The 21,577-nt window shown below is 34.5% G+C and overlaps 1 protein-coding gene across 1 annotated transcript; it reads left to right on the top strand.

Annotated features, from left to right (window-relative positions):
- The first annotated feature begins 1,870 nt into the window (after window positions 1-1,870).
- Window positions 1,871-20,228, top strand: LOC144972982 (rho GDP-dissociation inhibitor 1-like). The gene is made up of 5 exons (XM_078914881.1): window positions 1,871-2,405; window positions 9,769-9,955; window positions 11,851-11,931; window positions 12,885-13,025; window positions 15,446-20,228. The coding sequence occupies exons 1-5, from the start codon at window positions 2,232-2,234 to the stop codon at window positions 15,640-15,642; spliced, it is 780 nt and encodes a 259-aa protein (XP_078771007.1). The 5' UTR covers window positions 1,871-2,231; the 3' UTR covers window positions 15,643-20,228.
- The last annotated feature ends 1,349 nt before the right edge of the window (window positions 20,229-21,577 follow it).

Raw genomic sequence — 21,577 nt, 5'->3', positions numbered from 1 at the left:
CAGCTAGTTCCAGGGTTGGCTCCTGCTTGCAGGATTTTCTGGACTTCACAACAGTGTGTTGTAGTTATGGACTGACAGGGATGTTCTGGTGTCGGCGATGACTGACATCAGGGGTTTACCACTATGCAAGGACTGGGAGGCAGGGATTCGGCACGGGCTGGGTGCTTAAAGGACAAGGACCTTCAATTAAGAGTTAAAACAACAAGGTCTTAGAGCCAATCGAGTTTGTCTTTCGCCACCGGATCGTCATTGAGCGACACATCATAATAGCCTTTATTTGCCGACAAAGGCAAGGAGAAGCAGTAACTCCATGATAATGGTAGTTATTACATTTGTATCAAACATCAACTGACAGTCGAGCTATCTTACATGATGAGAATTTAACAGGGTTCTGTCCCTGGTATTTCTTAATTTATTTTTATTAATTATAATTGAGGTTATGATGTGTGGCCGGCGATTGGCGGTAGGGTACAGACATTCAAGCAATATACATATTGAATATAAATGAAATAATAGCATAGATCATACGCAAATTTTAACTATAGTATAAGATGCATATAGATATAGTTTTGTACAGGTATTCCAACTTACGAACATCCATGGAATATTACAATTAAAATATATACACAAACTATAATAGTAATGCTAGATTAAAATTGATTTCACAGTAATATCTCGTTCCACTTTGAATGTTAACCAATAATTCATTTTACCTTGTGCCGAGAGAAGAAGAACTTTTACAAGTTTGAAATTGGAGGGATAGTTCTTCTTTCTTGGGATCCTTAGCGTGTGTGTGATTCAATTCAGAGATGAATTTGATTTTGTGAATTAAAGTGGCGCTTTGGAAATATGGGAATAGCCAATCAGAAGAATGTTCCTGTTTAAGATAGCCAATGATATTCAGATGCTTTTGGTTAAGAACTATAGCGGGAAGGGATAACGTTAAGTGCAATTTTAGCTACTCTTGAACGAGACAAGAACCTCAGGGCATATGCACGTTGGGGTGATGTTTGGAAAAGGTAATTAGCAGGAGGTATGGATACAATGGGCAGACAATTTGAACAGGTAAATAAGCCTTAAGCTGAAAGTGATTGTTCCGTTATACAATGGGAAGGTTTTACATCTATCGACCAAATTTCCCGTTAGCGAAATTTAGAGCTTTATTGGAGAAAAGACTGTCCATGTTTTGAGTATCTTATCTTGAGGTGTTAATCTGCCTTGGCAAATATATATCGTCCACTAGATTTGAAGTGGTTTTGAATGGTTTTTCGCTGACGAAAGATAAAGAAATCATGCAGTGAAAGAAAATCGTTCGTCACAATCATCATCATTATTATTATTACTATTATCATCATCATCATCAGCAGCAGCAGCAGCAGCATCATCATCATCATCATCACCATTATCATCATCATCATCACCATCAACATTATTATTATTATTTTTACTATTATTATTATTATTATTATTATTATTATTAGTAGTAGTAGTAGTAGTAGTAGTAGTAGTAGTAGTAGTAGTAGTAGTAGTAGTAGTAGTAGTAGTAGTAGTAGTAGTATTTCAAACCCCCCCCCCCCCCCCCCCCACACACACACACAACCACCAAAATCCTCATCATAATCATCATTGCTGTTGTTGTCCTATTACTATTATTATTCCTGTTGTCGTCATCGTTGTCTTCGTCATAGTCACATCATCATCATCATCATCATCACCATCAGCAGCAGCAGCATTATTGTCATAACATCAAGTCGTTATATGGCTTGTAAATGGTATTGTCCTCTTCCCCAGCCAGTAGCTAGTCATAACTGCTAAGGGGTTAATTAATTAATTTGGTTTCTCATTGAGACGGATGTTGATCTCGCATTTCAGGAAGTAAGAAGTTGAACAATGATGTTACCAAGTTGATTTATATAATTAGAAACTTGGCTCTTTTTCTAAATATGCAAATTATTTACATATTTGCAAGTTTAAGCACTATTAAATTAATATAAATCATATTATATTTTGTACTTTCTAGCTCCAAAATCACAACTGCAGATTTTATGCAGTATCATTGACATTTATGGACATTTTAAAAAAGAGGTGTACTTTGAGTAATTGTGATTGACCACTGCATTCTGATTGTTGTAGGAAATTAAAACTTTATCTTTACGGTTTGCAGCATTTTATTTTCTTAAAATTAGTTTCAGTTTCTCCTTATCTGGTATAGAGAGATATATTATGTGACAATGAACTATATTGTTAGTATTGAGAATATCAATAGTTACTTTCTACAAAATTTATTTGGTAATCGCACAGTCGATTGCAATTGCCGGAAGACGGAAGATATTTTCTATTCTCACACGGAAGCGAATTACAACTCCTTTCAAGTCGAGAAAATATTAGTACCACTGACAGAAAAGGTATAAATTTGTTTTCTTATCAGCATTTTAAAGTTTTTATATAACACACAACATTTTATTTTAACTTATCTGTAGAATAGCAGCATATTTTGTGTCTAGCTCGGTGTTGAGTTTCTCCACTGTGGCTGTGGACTTCTTATGGCCATGACACACAGGAAACTCCACGATGATGTCAATCAGTCACCACCGGCGGCAGTCTTACCATTCACTATGACTATGATGGTGATATATCGGGAGACCTTCCGAAAGCTCCTACATCCCCAGTAGGTTTTAAAAAAAATAATGTTCTAGTAGGGGGTGTGGGGAGGGGGACACTTTTTTAAAACTTTATAGAACATTATAAAAAGTTTTTCCCCTCCCAAACCCCTCTAGACTCTAGAACATTATTTAAAAAAAAAAAAAGAATACCAAAGCTCCACGTTAGATAGCATTTCTTTCAATTTGTATTTTCCACCTCCTCCACCGTGGATCTTTTGTCAGGCGTTTATTTATTCAATTTGTCATCATAATGAATCATATAGAAGTAGAAGCATTTTAAAAACTCTAGTAGGCACTTTGACTTTGATAACTCCAGTCCAGTGGCCGCCGATAGGCTCACTGTAAGGTGAAACTCGTTTTTTGGAACTTTATTTTTGACCCTTTACAGTTTTGGTCACCATGGCGTTATTTGTGAACCTATGTGACTAACTTTGGTATCATTATAAAGGGCACAAAACAAGCTTTATAACGGTGTATTTAATTCTTAATTCCTGATTGTATTTCTCAGAAAGCTTATGTAATAAAAATTTATAAACTTTTGAATTATAAGAACTTTTTAAATTATGGATACATTTTAATTATACTTCATACATCGATAGACAATTAATTGAAGAATATCTCTGCCAAATTTCATCAAAATTGATACACTCGCTCATTATTTTATTTTTTCCGCCATCAACCCCACTTTTTAGGACAAAAACCTCATATTTTTCCCCCTTTTCATTTATCCTTAATTTTTTCCATACTTTCCATCCATAAAAATGATTTATATGAAAATAAAGCTTATTTTCTGACCATTAAAATGATACCTAACACTTGCCAATTATTTTTTAATTGAAACAAAATTACTGAAAACAATAAGTGGGCCATGTTGACTGTAAAACTCAAAATTTCCCGATCCCCGCGAGATGCTGGTTTTGAGGCAGCAGTGAGATCACAGATTCTCTCTGTAAAATTGACAAAAAATTTCAATAGAAAAATATAAATAACTCTGGAACCGTAGGTCGTAGAGAAACAAATAAGATATCAAATTTTATGTTTTTTCAAGTCCCATCCCCCTGACTGAGTCAAATCAAGATATTTTGAGTTTGAAAATGTTATCAAAGTGCCTAACTAGAACAAACCTTGATAGATTTGTGAAAGATTAAAATTTGCTAATTTGACCATTGTTTTGATTCTCGGCTGCTATTTTGATTTGTGAAGTATTGAAAGGTACAAAGCAGTCAGTCCTAGTCCTAGTCCTAGGGTTGTTTTTTTTTTCTATTAGGGTTAGCTCGAGGTTGGAGGATTTTTTTTATCTATTTGTGATGTGTTAGTTTAAGTAAAGGTGCTAAGGTGTTTCTCTTTCCTATTAGGGTAAGTTAAAGGTTGTATTTTTTCTTATGATTAGTTGAGGGTTGTTTGCCTCAGCACGAAGAGCTTTGGGAAGGCCTCCCGAGTGGTTTTAATTGTAAATCTTTGAATTTTATAAATATCCCATCTTCTTCCTTTTTACTTGTGCTGAAATGACTGAATTGTGTTGCGGAATAAGTATAAATTTCAGGCTTTTTTTTGCCTAACCTATTTCAGGGCTGAGAATCTTCTGCCTAAATGGTGGTTAATATCTTCCCATCACCATCCAGCATAATTCCGCTTTCTAAAAAATTTTCTATGAATAAAAATGACTCACCACAAAAACTACATCAACATCCATATCACTCATCACACTACTATTACAACCACCACCACCACCTTTTCTACAACTGCCACCTCATCATCATCCCTACCACCACCGCTGCTACTAAATCCACCAAATCATCATCCTACCACCACCACTACTACAACCACCAGCACCACATCATCATCCCTACCACCACTAGAACCACCAACATATGATCATCCCTACCACCACCACCACTACAATATTATCATCGCACCACCACTGCTACTAAAACCACTACAGCATCATCATCCCTACCACTACCACCACCTACCACAACTACTCCAACCACCACCACATCATCATCCCTACCACCACCACCACTACTACTACAAGCAACCACCACATCATCATCCCTATGACTATGACCATCATTACAACAACCACCTCCTCATCATCATCCCTACCACCACCATAACTACAACCGACATCAAATCATCATCTCTACCACCGTAACTACTACAACTACAGCCACATCATCAACCCTATCAGCACCACCACCACTACTACCATATCATCAATCACCACTACTAAAACCACCACCACAGCATCCTTCCTCTCATAAATACTACAACTACCACCACACCATCATCTCTACTGCTTGTATTATAACCACCACTACATCATACCAACAAATCATATGAGTATTTTTTAAATGTGAAAAATGGGGGTGGGTGGTGGCTGTTGACATTGTATGATCACATGGTACAATTCTCTGGGTAGCTAAGATTTTACATTTTGTAATTACTCTTTCAACATTTGAAATTCCTTTGAGTGGTGTCAGGAATTGCTGCGAGACACATTTTGATATGCATCTAGTAAATTTTAGCGAAATTCAAATTTATATGTTACTGTCGCATAGATGGGTCATGATCAACGCGCTGAAAAATGTCTTCCTTTTATGTGACCAGGTATTCTCACCCCAACTGCTTGCACCCATGCAACGACCACTACATCATGATCATTATTACCATCACTACCACTTCTACTACAACCACCACCACCACCACCACATAATCAATACCACTGCCATCAGCATATTGTCGTCATCGCTACCACCACTATTAAAACAAATGCCACCACATCATCATTATCACCATTCCGGTTTTTTAGTAAATGTAATAATTGCCTTCCGGCATTTTGACTCTTCTGCCGGCTTTATCATTATTGCATTACTATATCATTACGTTAACTTTTAATACGAGGAAATCCGATGCACCTATGTGTAGACTATTTAATATTCTTTCAAAGGTGACAAACGTGTGTCATTTTTCTTTCATACATTTGATCTGTTTACACATCAGCTGATGAGTCACATTTTGTACTATATTTGAGCCAAGGTCAAAAGGTGCCAATTTTTTTTCTCAAAATAAATGTGACATAATAGTCCATTCATGTTTCTATATGTGTAGCAAAAACCCTGTACTTCATGAATCAAAGGCCCTTTAGATAACTTTAAGGTCTAACGCAGCATAATAACGTCAACAATACCTATAGGTTGCTGGTGTCACCTGTGACCGGTGACACCAAAATGAGACAAAAAACTCAATAACCAAATGATTTTTGTTGAGTATCAAACTTTATTTAGTAAGTTATGAACAAAAAGACACAATCAACAACAATCATAGTACAATAGTGTTATCAACTATTGGAGAAAATGTTGCTTTTTGGTGTCATCGGTCACAAGCAACATAAAATGCAAATATATTATTTCATAAAAATGTTTATACATTAACAACAACAACAATATTGCATATGTTTATTACCAGCAATGTTCAGAAACTTTTGGAATAAAATATTGGGCAATAATGTGACCAAAGCATATCTTATTTAGCGACATTGTGTCACTTGTGACATTAGATCGATGACACCATTACTTATGTCGCAAGCAATACCAAATTGCAATTTCGACAATATATCATTAATTTCAGTCAAACCAGTGTAATAACCACAGTTAAATATGGAATTTAATAATATTTCAGAAACCAAAGACTTCAAAAATAGAAATATACATGGAAATTAGAGCATCTGAATGTGGCTTGTGACATAAGACCGGTGACACCATTACTTATGTCACAAGCAACACCAAATCACACTTTCGTCCATACTATATCATTATTTTCAGTAAAAAAAGCATAATAACCTACTTTAAAATGAAATTCAATAATATTTTAAGAAACCAAATACTTTCAAATTGGAAATATACTTAGAAATTAGTAATACCATTGTTGCTATTACTTTGGTCAAAATCGGCACTAGAACGCAATTTTGCCTCATTAAATCAAGAATAGCAACTGACATGTAATATAGCCTGTTAAAATGTAATTCAATGATATTTCAAGCTTTGAAGAACATGAAAACAGAAATACATTAGAAACTTCAAACTTAAGTGTCACCTGTGACATTTTAACCAATGACACCAATGGTCACAAAAAGTACCAGAAGTCACACAAACACGAGATAAATATCAGCCATGGTAATGAATTCATGTAACCATACGGTAACATCCACCCTACTGCTCAAATCTGCTAGTTTGTAGTAATTTAGTGTGTTAATAGTAAATCAAATCAAATTTCTGGACAACCCTTCTTTTTATCTGGATTCGTCAAAAGCTTGAGTTTTGTCTTTTTCTTGATTTATAAAACCCTGAAACATAAAAAAATTAGAATGACAAGGAAATATTAATTGTGTCAAAATCACAGTCTTATGTGAGATGTCATAATATCATATTTGTAAATAGAATAACAGCTGAAAACATAATTTTTTTTTGTGGCACTTTGTAAAATCCAATATCAAGTGTTGCTTGTGACAATGTAAAATAGCGATGACACCAAAGTTCAACTTACCTTTTCTGCCTGGAGCCACGCTGGAAAGGCAAATGAAAGTGCTGCACTTCAAAGACTGGTAAGAAGGGTCGATCAAAATTGCGAATCGCCATTTAACGAAACAAACTTCCACGTGTTCACGCATGCCGTGTTGCTTGTGACAAATGACACCAAAACCAATAAATCTCAATATCGGCAAAACGGTATACATTTAATCCAAGATTTGAGTTCAGATAGTAAATCTATGCTTTTTTCTCATAATAAAACATTTTATAAACATTAAACATGAGCTTTAAAGTTTCGTGTCGAGTCTTAGTATTGTGCTGTGTTTGATGACACCAAATGTCACAAGCAACACCAACTTTATAAGAACTCTATATGAAACTTAATCAGATATGTAATATTCTGCAATTGCGTTTAAAAGTAAATTTTGACTTTATACTATTAGTCAAATTTCAATCATGTGAGCTAAAACATCACATTTAATTTCTACATGATTTCTAAAAAGGTGATGCGTTGACCTCGTTTTAAGCACATGCCAAACAGCATTCAAAATTCACTTTCAAGTTGTTTATTTCATATTCTGTTGAACAGAGTATGTTGAGCTATCTCATTTTATCTCTTTTTCATATTATCAATTGATTACAAGCATTAACCCAATGAAAACAGCCCATAATTAAGTAAAAATAAAATTTTCTTAACACTGGTATCAGGCGGGCACCTTTTGACCTTGGCTCATTTATCTTTTCAGTTGGTTATTAAACGCTGGTTTTCACTATAACCTTTCACACCACTTTTGAAGATTTGCATTGAATTATGCATATAAGCTGATTTTATACTTCAAATGGTCTCAGATCTCATTTAAGCTTCTACTTCTTGTTAAATTGAACTTGTCAAGTGAAAATAAAATAGAACCAACATCTTTCAATCAAGGACTGTATTGCCAATAAACATAAACATAAATGGATTATTTCCCTTTATAATACAACTGAAAATACTTTAATTTGATTGTTTACATTTTTAATATTTTTTTTCTTAAATATTTTGTATGAGTCTAATTTTTAAATTTTTATTATTAAACGGGGAGCTGTAAGAATGCTGTAGGTTTTTTAAAAAATGCACTAAGACTATTTTTGGGGTATTCAACTTGTAAATCACATAGGTGGATATTTCCCATATTTGAACCAAAAGTAGTAGTAGTTGTTGTGGTAACAATAGTTAGCACTTCTACAACCACTTTCACAACATTGACACTACCACCACATCATCATCATTATCACCATGACCAGTTGAGTATCATCACTACAACAACCTATACCAACACTAACATCAAAACAAGTACCATGGTTGGGGTCTCTTGATCACTTCTTAAGGATGTTTCGAATCGTAATAGCCTTTGGTATTGCCATTTCTGAGCCTTTTACTATACAAATTTAAAGTGATGGCTTATTTTGGTGTCTCCATACACCAGGTAATACTGTAATGACTAGAGATTGCTGCGAATGAGTGTTTAAATGAAGAAAATCATTTTGCTATGGGTTTGGTGTTAGCTTTTATATAAATTTTCTTTTCAATCATGCAGACTAAATACTTTTTTCTTTTCTTTTTTTCCTTTTTTTTTTTTTTTTTTCTTAAAAAAAACCCCCCACACATTTAGGGTCATAGAGATAAATGTACTTTTCACTCTGGGAAGGTTGGTACTCAACCGGCGAGTTTTAGATCGCAAAAAGATTAAATAAGCATTTTTTCAGGTAAACCGGCTTCACCGGTCTGTCTTTCAGGCAAATTGATCCCCGTTAACTTTCACCCATGATTATCACCATGACCACTATTATTACAACAACCACACAGCATTATTTACAACCACCACCTTAACATAGTGGGCAGGGAAGTTCTTTGCTACATCTTCTAAATTCCCTTCTATCTGTTTTCCAGGTTGCTTTCTGTATTTATCTTTGAATGGGATTACTTCATTTTTTTCTGGGCCTGGCCGTATCATACTGAGAGGGAAACAAATTTATTGTTATAGTTTTGGGAGGGTATTTGTTTTTTCCTCGTAAATCATTTCTCTGTTGTTATTAACTGTTATGATTTTGTCTTGTATCTGTAATTTGAGCATATATGAATGCGTCCTTTCTCTGGGGTCCTGTACATTTGTCTTGATGCTACTTTTAGTTGATCTCAGACTAAGCACATTGATAGTTTGCTTTTGGAATCTACCTCTATCCCCTATTTGAACCAGTCATCTTTGTCTTACCTTTTCTTGAGTTGTTTTAATTGTAAATCTTGAATTTTAAAAATATCCCATCTTCGTCCTTTTTACTTGTGCTGAAATGACTCAGTTGTGTCGCAAGCGCTGTAAAATCCTTAAAAACAAAGAAAATCAAACAATCACCACCACCACCACCTCATCATCATCACTACCAACACTAATACTACCACCACCACATCATCATCATTGCCACCACAGCTGTTATAAAAAGATCTTGACTGCATCTCACTCTGGGATAGATGCGTTTCCCTTTGCTTGTGGTGTGAATGCTCTCAAACTGAGCAAAGATTATTATTTATCATCTAACAGATGGCAGAACAAGAACCAGAAAACCCTGTACAGGAAGTACCTGATGAGGAGGAGGATAACCCCAACTACAAACCACCAGCACCAAAAGCCCTCGATGAAATTGTCAATGCAGATGCAGAGGATGAAAGTTTGAGAAAGTACAAAGAGGCCTTGCTAGGGAAAAACACCAAAGAGGTTGTTATCATCGGTAAGCTGTCTATTTTTTCCTTGCATTTAGCCCTCTCATGGTGGGACTGACCTTGTTCCCAGTCAGGATTTCACACATTTATCCTGTTATAACTAGAAACCTAATCATTTTCATCAATGTACAGTTAGTTGGAAAATGTGATTGACACAGACTTGCCAACCAGTATGATTTCTTATATTTTGATGCGCTTAGAAGTCCAAAATAGCTGGGTGGGGTTCCTGACCTCCCATAGTGGGCAGGGGGGTACATACTGTGTCTTCTATCCCCTTATATCTGTTTTCCAACATGCTTTCTGTCTTTGTCTTGGAATGAGATTACTTGGTTTTGTCCTGGTCTTGGCCAGATGCCTGGCTGAGAGGGAAACAGTTGAATGTATAGTTAGTTTTGGGAGATGATATTTTTTTCATTGTAAATCATCTCTCTGTTATGCACTGTATTATGCTTTCTTTATATTATATATGATTTGTAAAACATTTGAGTGTGTTCCTCTTAGCGGGGACCTGTGCTTGTGTCTGGATGAGACCTTTAGTGATCTCAAACTAAGTACTTTGATAGAGTGCTTTTGGAATCTACACCTGTTTCTTATTTGAACCAATTCCCCTTTGTCTTCCCTTGTCTTGGATGCTTTATTGTAATTCTAGAACTTTTTACTATCCCATTTTCTTCCTTTTTACTGGCGCTGATATAACCTTAATGTGTTGCAAGCGCCGTAAAACCCTTAAAAATAAATAAATAAATAAATAAGTCCAAAATATGATAATATGGGAATGTTGAACAAAATGCAAAATGTCAGAATTTGTAACAAAAATGGGGAACATGTGGAAGTGTTAGGCAGTCCTTCACAACCATTTGGCCAATGGAGCCAGAGTTTATCCTGTTTTCTATATTGTGAAATGGACAAAAGCAATTTCTAGACGCTGGTCTATCGCAAAGTACTTTCCACCAAATCTAACAAACTCAGCTACCCATTCACTGCTGGGTGGACAGGGGGGGGGGGGTCAGAAATAAATCTTGACTGCACCCGGGATTGATCTCGGTCCCTTTGCATGTGAAACGAGTGCTCTACCAATTGAGCTATCGGGACCCCCATTGTGGAAGTGTTGAACCTCAATAAATATCGTCACCACCTCGATGTGAACTTGAGTAGCCAGGCAGATGAGTGTCACAGGAATTACAGGGTTGTTCTATCGACAAATAACTTTATACAAGTCTCCATAAATTCAGTGAATGCTAAATTTGGATGGTTTGCTGCACATGTTGAAAATATTTTTTGGGAGGAAATTATGAGAAAATCAGAATAAATATTGGGGAAAATATTATAAATCTTTTGAATGATTGAGGTTGGTTGATGACGTAGTCAGATATTAAATGCTGATTATTTTCGGAGACCCCTTAGTCAATCAAATCTAAATCAAACCTTAGATAACACATAATTTGGAATAATTTAAAAAGATTGTTTTGGCAAAACATTTATCATAATTTGTTTAATTAATCATATCAAAAGAGCTTAGTGTAAAGTCTTGAGTGATTCATCTCTTTAGTTAATTATAATAAAGTCAAAAATGAATGTTGTCCAAATTTTGAAAAGCTTTCCTTGTTTTGACTTCGATTTGGTGAAAGTCCTTCTGTTTTTGGATCATTTGTCATTAAGTCAAACCAAAACACTAAAGAGGCTCTTTTCTTTTCTTTTTTTTAATTGATCAATTTTCTTAAAAGTCATGTATACAGATATAATATGTATATATTCAGGAAGGAGAAAACATGTCCTTATTTACATATCCCATTGACATCCATTGGGTTAAATCTTAACTTAATAGAACATCTAGAAATAGTATTAGAATTATTACACTCTGCTTAAACCAAGTGAATTTTTAAAAAAATGTCTTCTTTTACAGATGAAAGCAAACCAAACGTGATAGTTGACAAAATGACCTTGGTATTAACAGACAGGGATCCCTTGGAATTAGACCTTACAAGTAAGTATTTCAAAATTTAACCAGGGTTCAAATCCGAACGTCACCCTGTGGATACATGGTAGTCATGGACAAATTTATATCTGCCAAATCTGCTAGACCCATCTACCTAATCTTTGATGGGTTGTAAGTAGGTAGATTGATATTTTTTCAAAAGTAAAGAGTAATAATTCATTTTACACTTATAAATAGGCCTTTAAAAATCATTTAATATGATACCTTAGTTTTTGATGAAGCGTAAATGGTTCCTAAGTCATGATGATTTTACTACTCAAAATATACCATTGCTAAAACCTCAAGATTTGTGACTGGGAATTCCCCCACTCTCAAAAAGCTGACTATTGGTTGAAACAGGAGAAAAGAGGGTTGGTCACTGATGGCCAAAGTTTAACATACTACGACCCCTTCAATCTTGATGTAATTTGTCATAAACATAGATAAAGGAAATGTCTAGATGAGCTTTCTTTCTTTTTTTTTTTTCTTTTTTTTTTTTTTTTGCACTCTCAATTTAAACAAAAATTGCAATCCTTCAGAGCCTTGCTGTTTCCTTTTATTATATTTATGATCATCATCATTAGTATTATTATCACAGCTTTATAAAATGTAATTATTGTTATATTAATAGCATGATCATCACTGCTCCTAAAAAAATCATACAGTGAGATGCCTGCCCTTTTACCCTTAACTCTCTCCTTACCGCATATTTTTATGAGTTTTTTCGAAATGTCTTACTTACCCAAGACAAAAAATTGTTAAACTGAAAAACAATGAAATGTTTGTCCAGAAGGACGCGCCTCATAAAACAACATTAAATTATCACAGCTATAACAAAGATTTTTCTTCAAAGTTTGAAATGTACATACAATAAATCTGAAATATTGAATCGTCAAATAATGTGATGATTTTCTTATAGTTGGTAAGGATAGGGTTAATCTTAACGGTTTTTATCCTTTCAGAACCAAGCGAGGACTTGAAAAAAACAACATTCACTCTTAAGGAGGGGACACCCTACAAAATCGCTATCTCGTTCCATGCACAAAAGGAAATTGTCTCTGGTTTGAGATATCAACACAAAGTCTTCAGGAAAGGAGTGAAAGGTAGAATTGTTTATGTCTATTTCTATTTAATTTATATCATTGTGATGCAGCACGGGATAATCATAACAAAGATAAACTTCTAACAACTGTCAGTGCAACAAAGTCAGCATGTATCCTACTAATAGGCATACAAAAGTGTAGCTGCCCTTAAATCCAAATAATACCTATAATTTAGTATGAAAAGTCTTGAAAAGGGTCTTAAGAGTAGTTCAGATTATGATTTAGCAGGTGATGAAGCTGAATTACCATCTGGGCAAGTTGCATCTTAACACCAGAAAAGTGAACTTGAGTCCCTTACACTGCTGTGGAAGCAGCAGTTAAGGAGTTGAGTTGTCCCCATTAGCGGAGAATCTTAAGCGTCGAAGGGATAATTAGTTGTTTCATCCCTTGAATTTAGAAAAAAAATCACCTTGAAAACTTGAATTTCAAAATGGAATTGCTGTAGAAATCCAGTTAATACCGTATGCATGCCTTTGGTGACCAATTTACAACTATTAGCAAGTAGTTATCAACCACAACTTTATTCGCTGGTTGATTAGTTGACAGGGTCTGGGTTCTTTTTATTTTCTTGTCGAACTCATGACCAAAGAGAATTGTCTTAAATTACTGATTCTGGGTCTTAACACCAGTGATTCCTGGATAAGAGTTTTGCAGTTAAGGGTGAAGAAGCAAAGTGGTTGCTTTTTTATGATTTTTATCATTTCAACTTTACATTCAATTTAATGGCATCTGGTTTGCTCCACGAGCAGCTGATTCTCCCTTACTTACCCTATATCTGTTTTCTAACATGCTTTCTATCTTTGTCTTGGAATGAGATTACTTGGTTTTGTCCTGGCCCTGGCCCGATACCTTGGCTGGGAGGGAAACAGTCAAATGTATAGTTATAGTTTTGGGAGATGATATTTTTTGTCTTGTAAATCATCTCTCTTTTATGCACTGTTTTATTTTCTGTCTTACATCATTATATATATATATGCATAGCTGCCAACTGTCCTGATAAAATCGGGACTGTCCAGATTTGGCAATCTGGAGAAATTAAAAAAAAAATAAAACATTGGGCTGTTATATGTATGGAAATGACCCTTGTACGACCAAGATTTATGCTGTTTTTGACTAGCAAATTTAAAAAAGGACAGAAAAAGCTCTAAAGTTAGATTATATTATACAATAGTCCAAACACGACAGTATTGTGTATGTGGGTGTCCCGATTTAACTCTGAAAAGTTGGCAGCTATGTATATGATCTGTAAACATTTTAGTGTGTTCCTCTTAGTGCTTGTGTCAGGATGAGACATTTAGGTTATCTCAAACATAAGTACACAGATAGTGAGTTCTTGGAATCTACAACTGTTCCCTCTTTAAACCAATTCCCCTTTGTCTTACTTTTTCTTGGGTGCTTTAATTGGAATTCTAGTTCGTTTTACTATCCCATTTTCTTTCTTTTTACTGCCTCTGATATGACCTTAATGTGTTGCAAGTGCCGTAGAACCCTTAAAAACAAAGAAAACAATAAGCAATTAATTGGGGCTACTGATAAGATTGCCATAATCAGTTGTCCTCTCTTTGGCTTTCTATCTTTTTCTGGAGTGAGCTGCTCGGCTCTGCTAGAGAGCCCTCTGTTAGAGAAAAAGTTGGATGCAAATGTGTATTTCTTTAAGAGATGATATTAATTTCCTTCCCTGTAGAGCATTTGAGTATAAATACTACGAACAATCTGAGTGTATCCCTTTGGTGTTTGTGTGAGACTTTGAATGGCCTTAGGTTAGTTATAAGGTTATATTGCTGCTGCGATCGATTTGCAACTACCCCCTTGGTTTACCTTTTTCTTAAATTATCTGTGACTCAAGTGTGTCTCTCTGTCCTTTTATGTTGTGTCCTATCCTCCTCTTCTTGGATGCTAAAAAGATCCTAAAAGTGCTCATGCACTATCAATTTTCTAAAAATAAACTAATAAACTCTGGTTTACCCCAACACAATACCCAGATATACCAGTCCACAATGCCAGTAAAACAGGATGTGACATAATCCTAATTATTTTTTTTAATTAGGATTTTTCCCAGCTGTTTAAAATTCAAAAAGCTATGTCTTATACGATTCATCAAAACTGAAAGACATTAAGTACTGCAAGACTATTTGAAATGTGTAAACAACTCTTAAAGACTATTAATTAAACATATTGTAAATGATAACATCACCAAATCATCAAGAAATAAAAAATCAAGGTAACACTAAAACAGGAATTTGGATATCCTATCAGGATTTGCTTATTGCAGACCCTAAGAAAATGTAAGGCGTGTTAGCATTTCAAATGAGGCCAGATATGGAGAGAAGTGGTGGTGGTGGTGGTCATTAAAAAAAAATTATTTTATGTTATTTCATTTGTGCACAACATGTATTAAAAATTGTTAATTTACTTTGCAGTTGGAGGCATGACGCACATGATGGGAAGCTATGCACCCAAATTGGAGTCCTACACATATACTACGCCTGAAGAGGAAGCTCCCTCAGGGTTGTTGTCCCGAGGAGAATACAAGATCAAGGCTAAATTCATTGACGATGATGACTTTGAGTACAAGACTTGGGAATTCAATCTAGCTGTCAAAAAGGACTGGAACTGAGTGTAGTAATGTCTTGTACTGACCTGCCTTTTATTTTTGTTTCAATTTTTTTTAATTCTTGAAAAAAAAATTGTATGGTACATTATACTTTATTATGGTCGTTGCAAAAGATAAAATGCATTGTGATTTTTTAAAACAAAAGTGTGAGTGGATGTTAGTGTGCGCTCATGCTCTGCTGTTTATTGTAAGTGTGTTACACTGTTAGTCATCCAAAGTGCTAATATTGATGAAATGAATATGGAACTTAATGTGGTTGACCTGCTCCCTTTACTTTTTGGAGTGGTGCAATCTTCATTATGTGTGCGTCTGTGTGTATGCATTATTTTTATTTATTTAAAAATATTTTTTTGTATCTGTCTTTATCTGTCCTTATTTGATAATCATTTTCTCCTAATCTTTCATTACTATTTGTAGTTATTTAGAAATGAAATGGTTACCGTCGTTTTAAATGGACATCAGATCTGCCACCTTCTTATAAAATTTCAATGTGCAGATTCTTAGGATGGAATTTAGTCAAAATTCGGATTATTTCTCCTTCCTCCTCTCCCTCCTCTGATCTCCCTCAAATTGGAATTGGAATTCAGTTGGCAGTGGATCTCAATCCAAAATAAACTATTCAACATCTTGTCTGGGTGGTGATTGTTTAAAGGGGAAGTTTTAATTATTTTTAACAAATTTGGTTAAAATTTAAGGTAAGAGAATACAGTATGTTTTTGTATGCTTATTTGTTTTTTTGTTTTTTTTGTGTGTGTATGTATTTTTGTTGTTGTTTTAGATAGTTATGATCAAGGATTAGATTTTAAAAAGTTTATAAAGAGAGTCCATCCAATTCTTGTAATTTGAGATATTTTTTGTATATATACATATACATACATACATACATACATACATACATACATACATACATAGATACATACATAGCTATACATACATACTACATACATACATACATCATACAACATACATACATACATACATACATACATACATACATACATACATACATACATACATACATACATACATACATACATACATACATACATACATACATACACACACAGACCTGCTAAGTATTACAAACAATTCGTAGAATTAAGAATTTTTGGCTCCAGCTGCAGAGCTGCAAATGTTTCTTTGACTCTAATAGATTTTACTGAAAAGGAAAGTGTCATTCCAGTAAACCTATATTTTGGACTTTGGAGCATTTGTTTTATCATGCTGATGGCATAATATAATTTGTAAATCTATTTTTTTTTTGGTGACTTACATTTAAAGTAGGCAGCTCTGTATCTGTCGTCATGTAGGGTTTTTATGGGCTTTTCCACCTCTTTAAAAAAAAAAAATATAACAATGACATAATGAGAGATTAGAAATATAAATTACATACCATTCATTACCTATTATATCCAAGTTTCGAACTTTAGTATTAATATTTGATTGTTCTTAGGGAAAGGAGTTTAGGAATTACCTTGATTTTTAAAATTGATCAATTTATTTATTTGATTTGCTTCAGAATCTGTTTATTTTATTGTTTTGGTTTTGTCTTTTTAGACATTGATTCTCCTCCAAAAGTTCCACATTGTGAATTTGGATTAATCACAAATAAAATATAGTCACTTTTACTTTTAGTCGAAGAATGGAAAAAAATTGTTATTGACCTGCCTTCCCTGTATTATTCAGGTCAAAACAAGATTTGTCAATCTAGAATTTACATATTAAACAAATTTTACTTATTACAGAGATTTATTTGTTTTGTGTGTTTTGTTTTTTTACCAAGTGTATCCCCTTCTTTTGCAGAGAATTGTTGACACTGTTAAATGACGTATTTCATATATGAATAATGTACCTATAATATATTAGGTTGCGTCTTCCTCTCTAGTATGATAATTCTAAATAGTCATGTCATTTCTGAAAAAATGACACATGGTGGTTGATGTTTTTATTCATTAGCTTACATTATCACATATTTAATGGATATTATTTAGGATGTGACTTGATTTGAAAATGAATGTTGAGTACTTTATGTTTTTCATGGAAAAATTTAAAAATCACTCAATTCCCCCCCAGCCACTTAGTTTCAGGGTCTACATTTGACATGTTTTGAGCCATCCTGGAAATTTTCAAATGAATAGTAAAAAGCTGTAGTCCAATAGCCACTTTCTTAATATTTTATTTACAATGCAAAATGTTTTAGTACGAATGTTTTTTTTTTTTTTTTTCTTATTTATTTCTTAATTTTAAAATATTTGTTTGTTCAGGGAACACATCAATTACCACAACATATCGTCTCTCTATGTATGCCTGTTCATGAAGCTTTGCACTGTTTGCTCACTGGTGTCCTGCTTTTACAGGATACTTTAATCATTTCTTTCGTCTTTATGATAATGTGAAGATTAGTCCAAGTTTAGCATTTTGGATGGATGTCCTCTCTAAATGTACAGGGGATGTAAACTCTTGCTGTTTCGTCTGTCATACTAAACCTCTTGCCTCTTTCCAAATGTATTCTGTCCTTATCCTGGCCAGAATTCCTCACTGAAAGGAAGAAAGCTAAAGTCACTTGTTTATTTCTATGAGAACCATTTTTTTTCTATGGTAATATATCTCTTATCAGTTGTTATGTCAGCCTATGACTTTATCCGTTCTGTTGAGGGTCTTGTGCCTATGACTCTAGGTGAGACTTTTAAGACATCTCAGTTGAAACATTTGTCTCAGTTGAAACATTTGGATAAGCTGCTCTTTATATTTATTCTGTTCAAACTAGAATCTTTTGTCTTACCTTTTACAGGACTAAACTCCTAATCTATGACATTTTAGCTCTTTTTTTTTTCTTTGGCTGAAAAACTCTTAAACAAACAAGATAAACATTGACATCATATCACCATCCATAACAAGCTTTAGATATAATCTTTTTAAAGGTTTTCGCTCCATGGTCAAAACAAATTTTTATTTTGCAATCATGGAGCTTTTTTTAAAAAAGACATTTTGTGCTACTTTTTTTGGTGCATAATGCATTGCTAATTTAAATTATTGATTTTTAAAAATTTTCTTTAATGATGTAGGTAATGTTGAAATTATTTTCAATATTTTTGAGCTACCCTATAGTTAACCACTTGAGGATGGTTGTATTAATTCATTCCAAAAATAAAGAAAATTATACCCCATCATTGTCAAGTAACATGGTCTTCCTAAAAGTAGATAACCTTTTGCTTTCAAAGTTCTTAGATCACTGAAACAATTGATAACAGTGCAACTGGTGATCACACAGAGGGTGGGGGGGGGGGGGGGGGGTGAGACAAGTTTGACAATTCTTTACAACCCCAATGCTAGTATATTTTCTGTGAGGTATGTGTATGTTTTTCTCAGATTTGTTGATCAAATTTTGGTATTTTTAGCCTCTGTTATCAGGAAGCTCAACATGCCATTTTAAAAATCTGCAATATTTCCAGATATTATTATGATATATTTCCATGGAGTGTGATGCTAGAGGCCTATCTTCTCTTTCTTTTTAAGGTTTACAATATTTCAGCAGGACTCGTTTCCTCAAGAAAATTCCAATGTTTTGTTTTTTTCTCAGAATTTTATTGTTTTCGTCAGCAGTCATTGTGGCCACCATAAGGAGATTCAATTCAATATCAAACTTTGGGTTCACCTTGTCAATTAAACTTGTTCAATGAATTGTATATCTTTTTTTCTTTTTTCCATTCTTTTCTCTTACTTTCTGTTTTCTGAGGGATACATTATAAAAATGACTTGCTTTGTTATTTGACCTGTCATTGACACAATATTTTTCATTTTATAACGAAAATTATAAGGTGGTGTGTCATGTGAAGAGGGTTCACATATTGCGTAAATTGAGTACAAGTTGCAAGATTTGACATTAAAATGTACAAAAACATATGGGAACAGTTGTTTTTTTTTCCATTACTAGTAGAGACTATTACCAATTGTTGAAAAAAAGACCTATCTACCTAAACAGGACAATCAACAGCTTATTTATTTTCAGTATTTCAGCAAACATTTGGCACACACGTCAATTTTTTTCAATTGTTTTTTTTTTAAATTTAAAAAAAAATGTCTTCAAAGCATTGCACTGTGAGGAGCAGTAATGTTTCTTGTAAGCATGCTATGAACCTATTTTTTATATAGCTATTCATAATTTTGGAAATAATTAGAAAAATGAATTAAAAATTACCTACTTTACAATTACAAGACTTGATTATCACACGTAAATTTTATATAGATTTTAAATTGATTTATTGGATTATTATGATTTTAAAAAAAAGAAAGATATTGCTGAAATAGGATGACGCACGAATACTTTATATACGTATAAAATGCTTGTATTACTTGTGGTGTAAGCTGTTGTAGAGTGAAGTCCAGTCAAAATCTTGCATGTCATTCTCAATATCTGGTTTGGGAACCTGAAGTTGGAACAACATTCTCTTTGTCGCTGCTGTTGCTGACTATTGCATGCCTGTTCGCAATGCTTTACTGTTAATAATTAATTACTTACTACATCTTTTTGTAGCCTTCTACTGAACAATATTATACATCATCAATACATAAAACATTTCTACACAAAATCAATCGAGTTATTCTCCTTTATCTATTAGTCTTTATAGTGGGGCGGGGGGGGGGGGGGGGTGGACATACCTACCAGTGATGCCAAAACTCCGGTTTCACCGGAAAAAACTCCGGTCTGGAGCAAAAAATTCCGGGCTCCGGGCAACTTCCGTCAAATTCCGGTGAGGCCAGTTTGTTCCAAGGATCCCCCCCCCCTTTCAACCACCACATCATCATCATTACCACTAGTATTAAAACCATCATCACCACCACATCATCATTACTATCACTACTACTACAACCACCACCACCACCACATCATCATCATTACCATAACTACTACTTCAACCACCACCAACACATCATCATCATCATCATCACTAACAGTACCACCATCAACATTACAACCACTACCACCACATCATCATCACTACCACTACTACTACACCACCACCTCCACATCATCATCACTACCACTACTACTACAACCACCAGCATCACATCATCACTACCTGGGTGGGGATCCTGACCTCCCATAGTGGGCAGGGAGGTACATGCTGTGTCTTCTATCCCCCCATACCCGTTTCCCAATTGTTTCCTGTCATTGTCTTGGAATGAGATTACTTAGTTTTGTCCTGATCCTTGCCGGAGCTCCTTGGCTGGGAGGGAAACAGTCGAATGTATAGTTATAGTTTTGGGAGATGATATTTTTTTCCTTGTAAATCATCTCTCTGTTATGCATTGTATTATGTTGAGTTTACATATTATATTAAATGATTGGTAAACATTTGAGTGTATTCCTCTTAGATGGGACCTGTGCTTGTGTCTGGATGAGACTTTTAGGTGATCTCAAACTAAGTGCATTGGTGGTCTGCTCTTGGAATCTACATCTGATCCCTATTTGTTCCCAGTTCCCCTATGTCTTACTTTTTCTTGGGTGCTTTTATTGTAATTCTATAACTTTTTACTATCCCATTTTCTTCCTTTTTACTGCCGCTGATATAACCTAAATGTGTTGCAAGCGCCGTAAAACCCTTAAAAACAAACAAACAAACAAACATCATCACTACCACTACTACTACAACCACCAGTATCACATCATCACTACCACTACTACCACATCATCATCACTACTACTACAACGACCAACACCACATCATCATTACCACTACTACTACAGCCACCACCACCACATCACTACCACTACTACTACAACCACATCATCATTACCGCTACTACTACAACCACCACCACCACATCATCACTACCACTACTACTACAACCACCACCACCACATCATCACTACCACTAATACTACTACAACCACCACCACCACATCATCACCACTACCACTAATACTACTACAACC

This window comes from Berghia stephanieae, chromosome 5, assembly GCF_034508935.2.
Source record: "Berghia stephanieae isolate SIO BIC M18660-M18661 chromosome 5, UCSD_Bste_1.3, whole genome shotgun sequence".
NCBI classification, from domain to species: domain Eukaryota; kingdom Metazoa; phylum Mollusca; class Gastropoda; order Nudibranchia; family Aeolidiidae; genus Berghia; species Berghia stephanieae.
The sequence above is the reverse complement of the archived record's forward strand: the minus strand, read 5'-3'. Positions and strand labels throughout refer to the sequence as shown.

Bases quoted from the DNA above. Each gene is read 5' to 3' on its own strand.
- LOC144972982 (XM_078914881.1), top strand. From the start codon at position 2,232: ATGAACTATATTGTTAGTATTGAGAATATCAATAGTTACTTTCTACAA. The intron at 2,406-9,768 runs GTATAAATTTGT...ATCATCTAACAG, and splicing joins TAGTACCACTGACAGAAAAG to ATGGCAGAACAAGAACCAGA. The intron at 11,932-12,884 runs GTAAGTATTTCA...TTATCCTTTCAG, and splicing joins CTTGGAATTAGACCTTACAA to AACCAAGCGAGGACTTGAAA.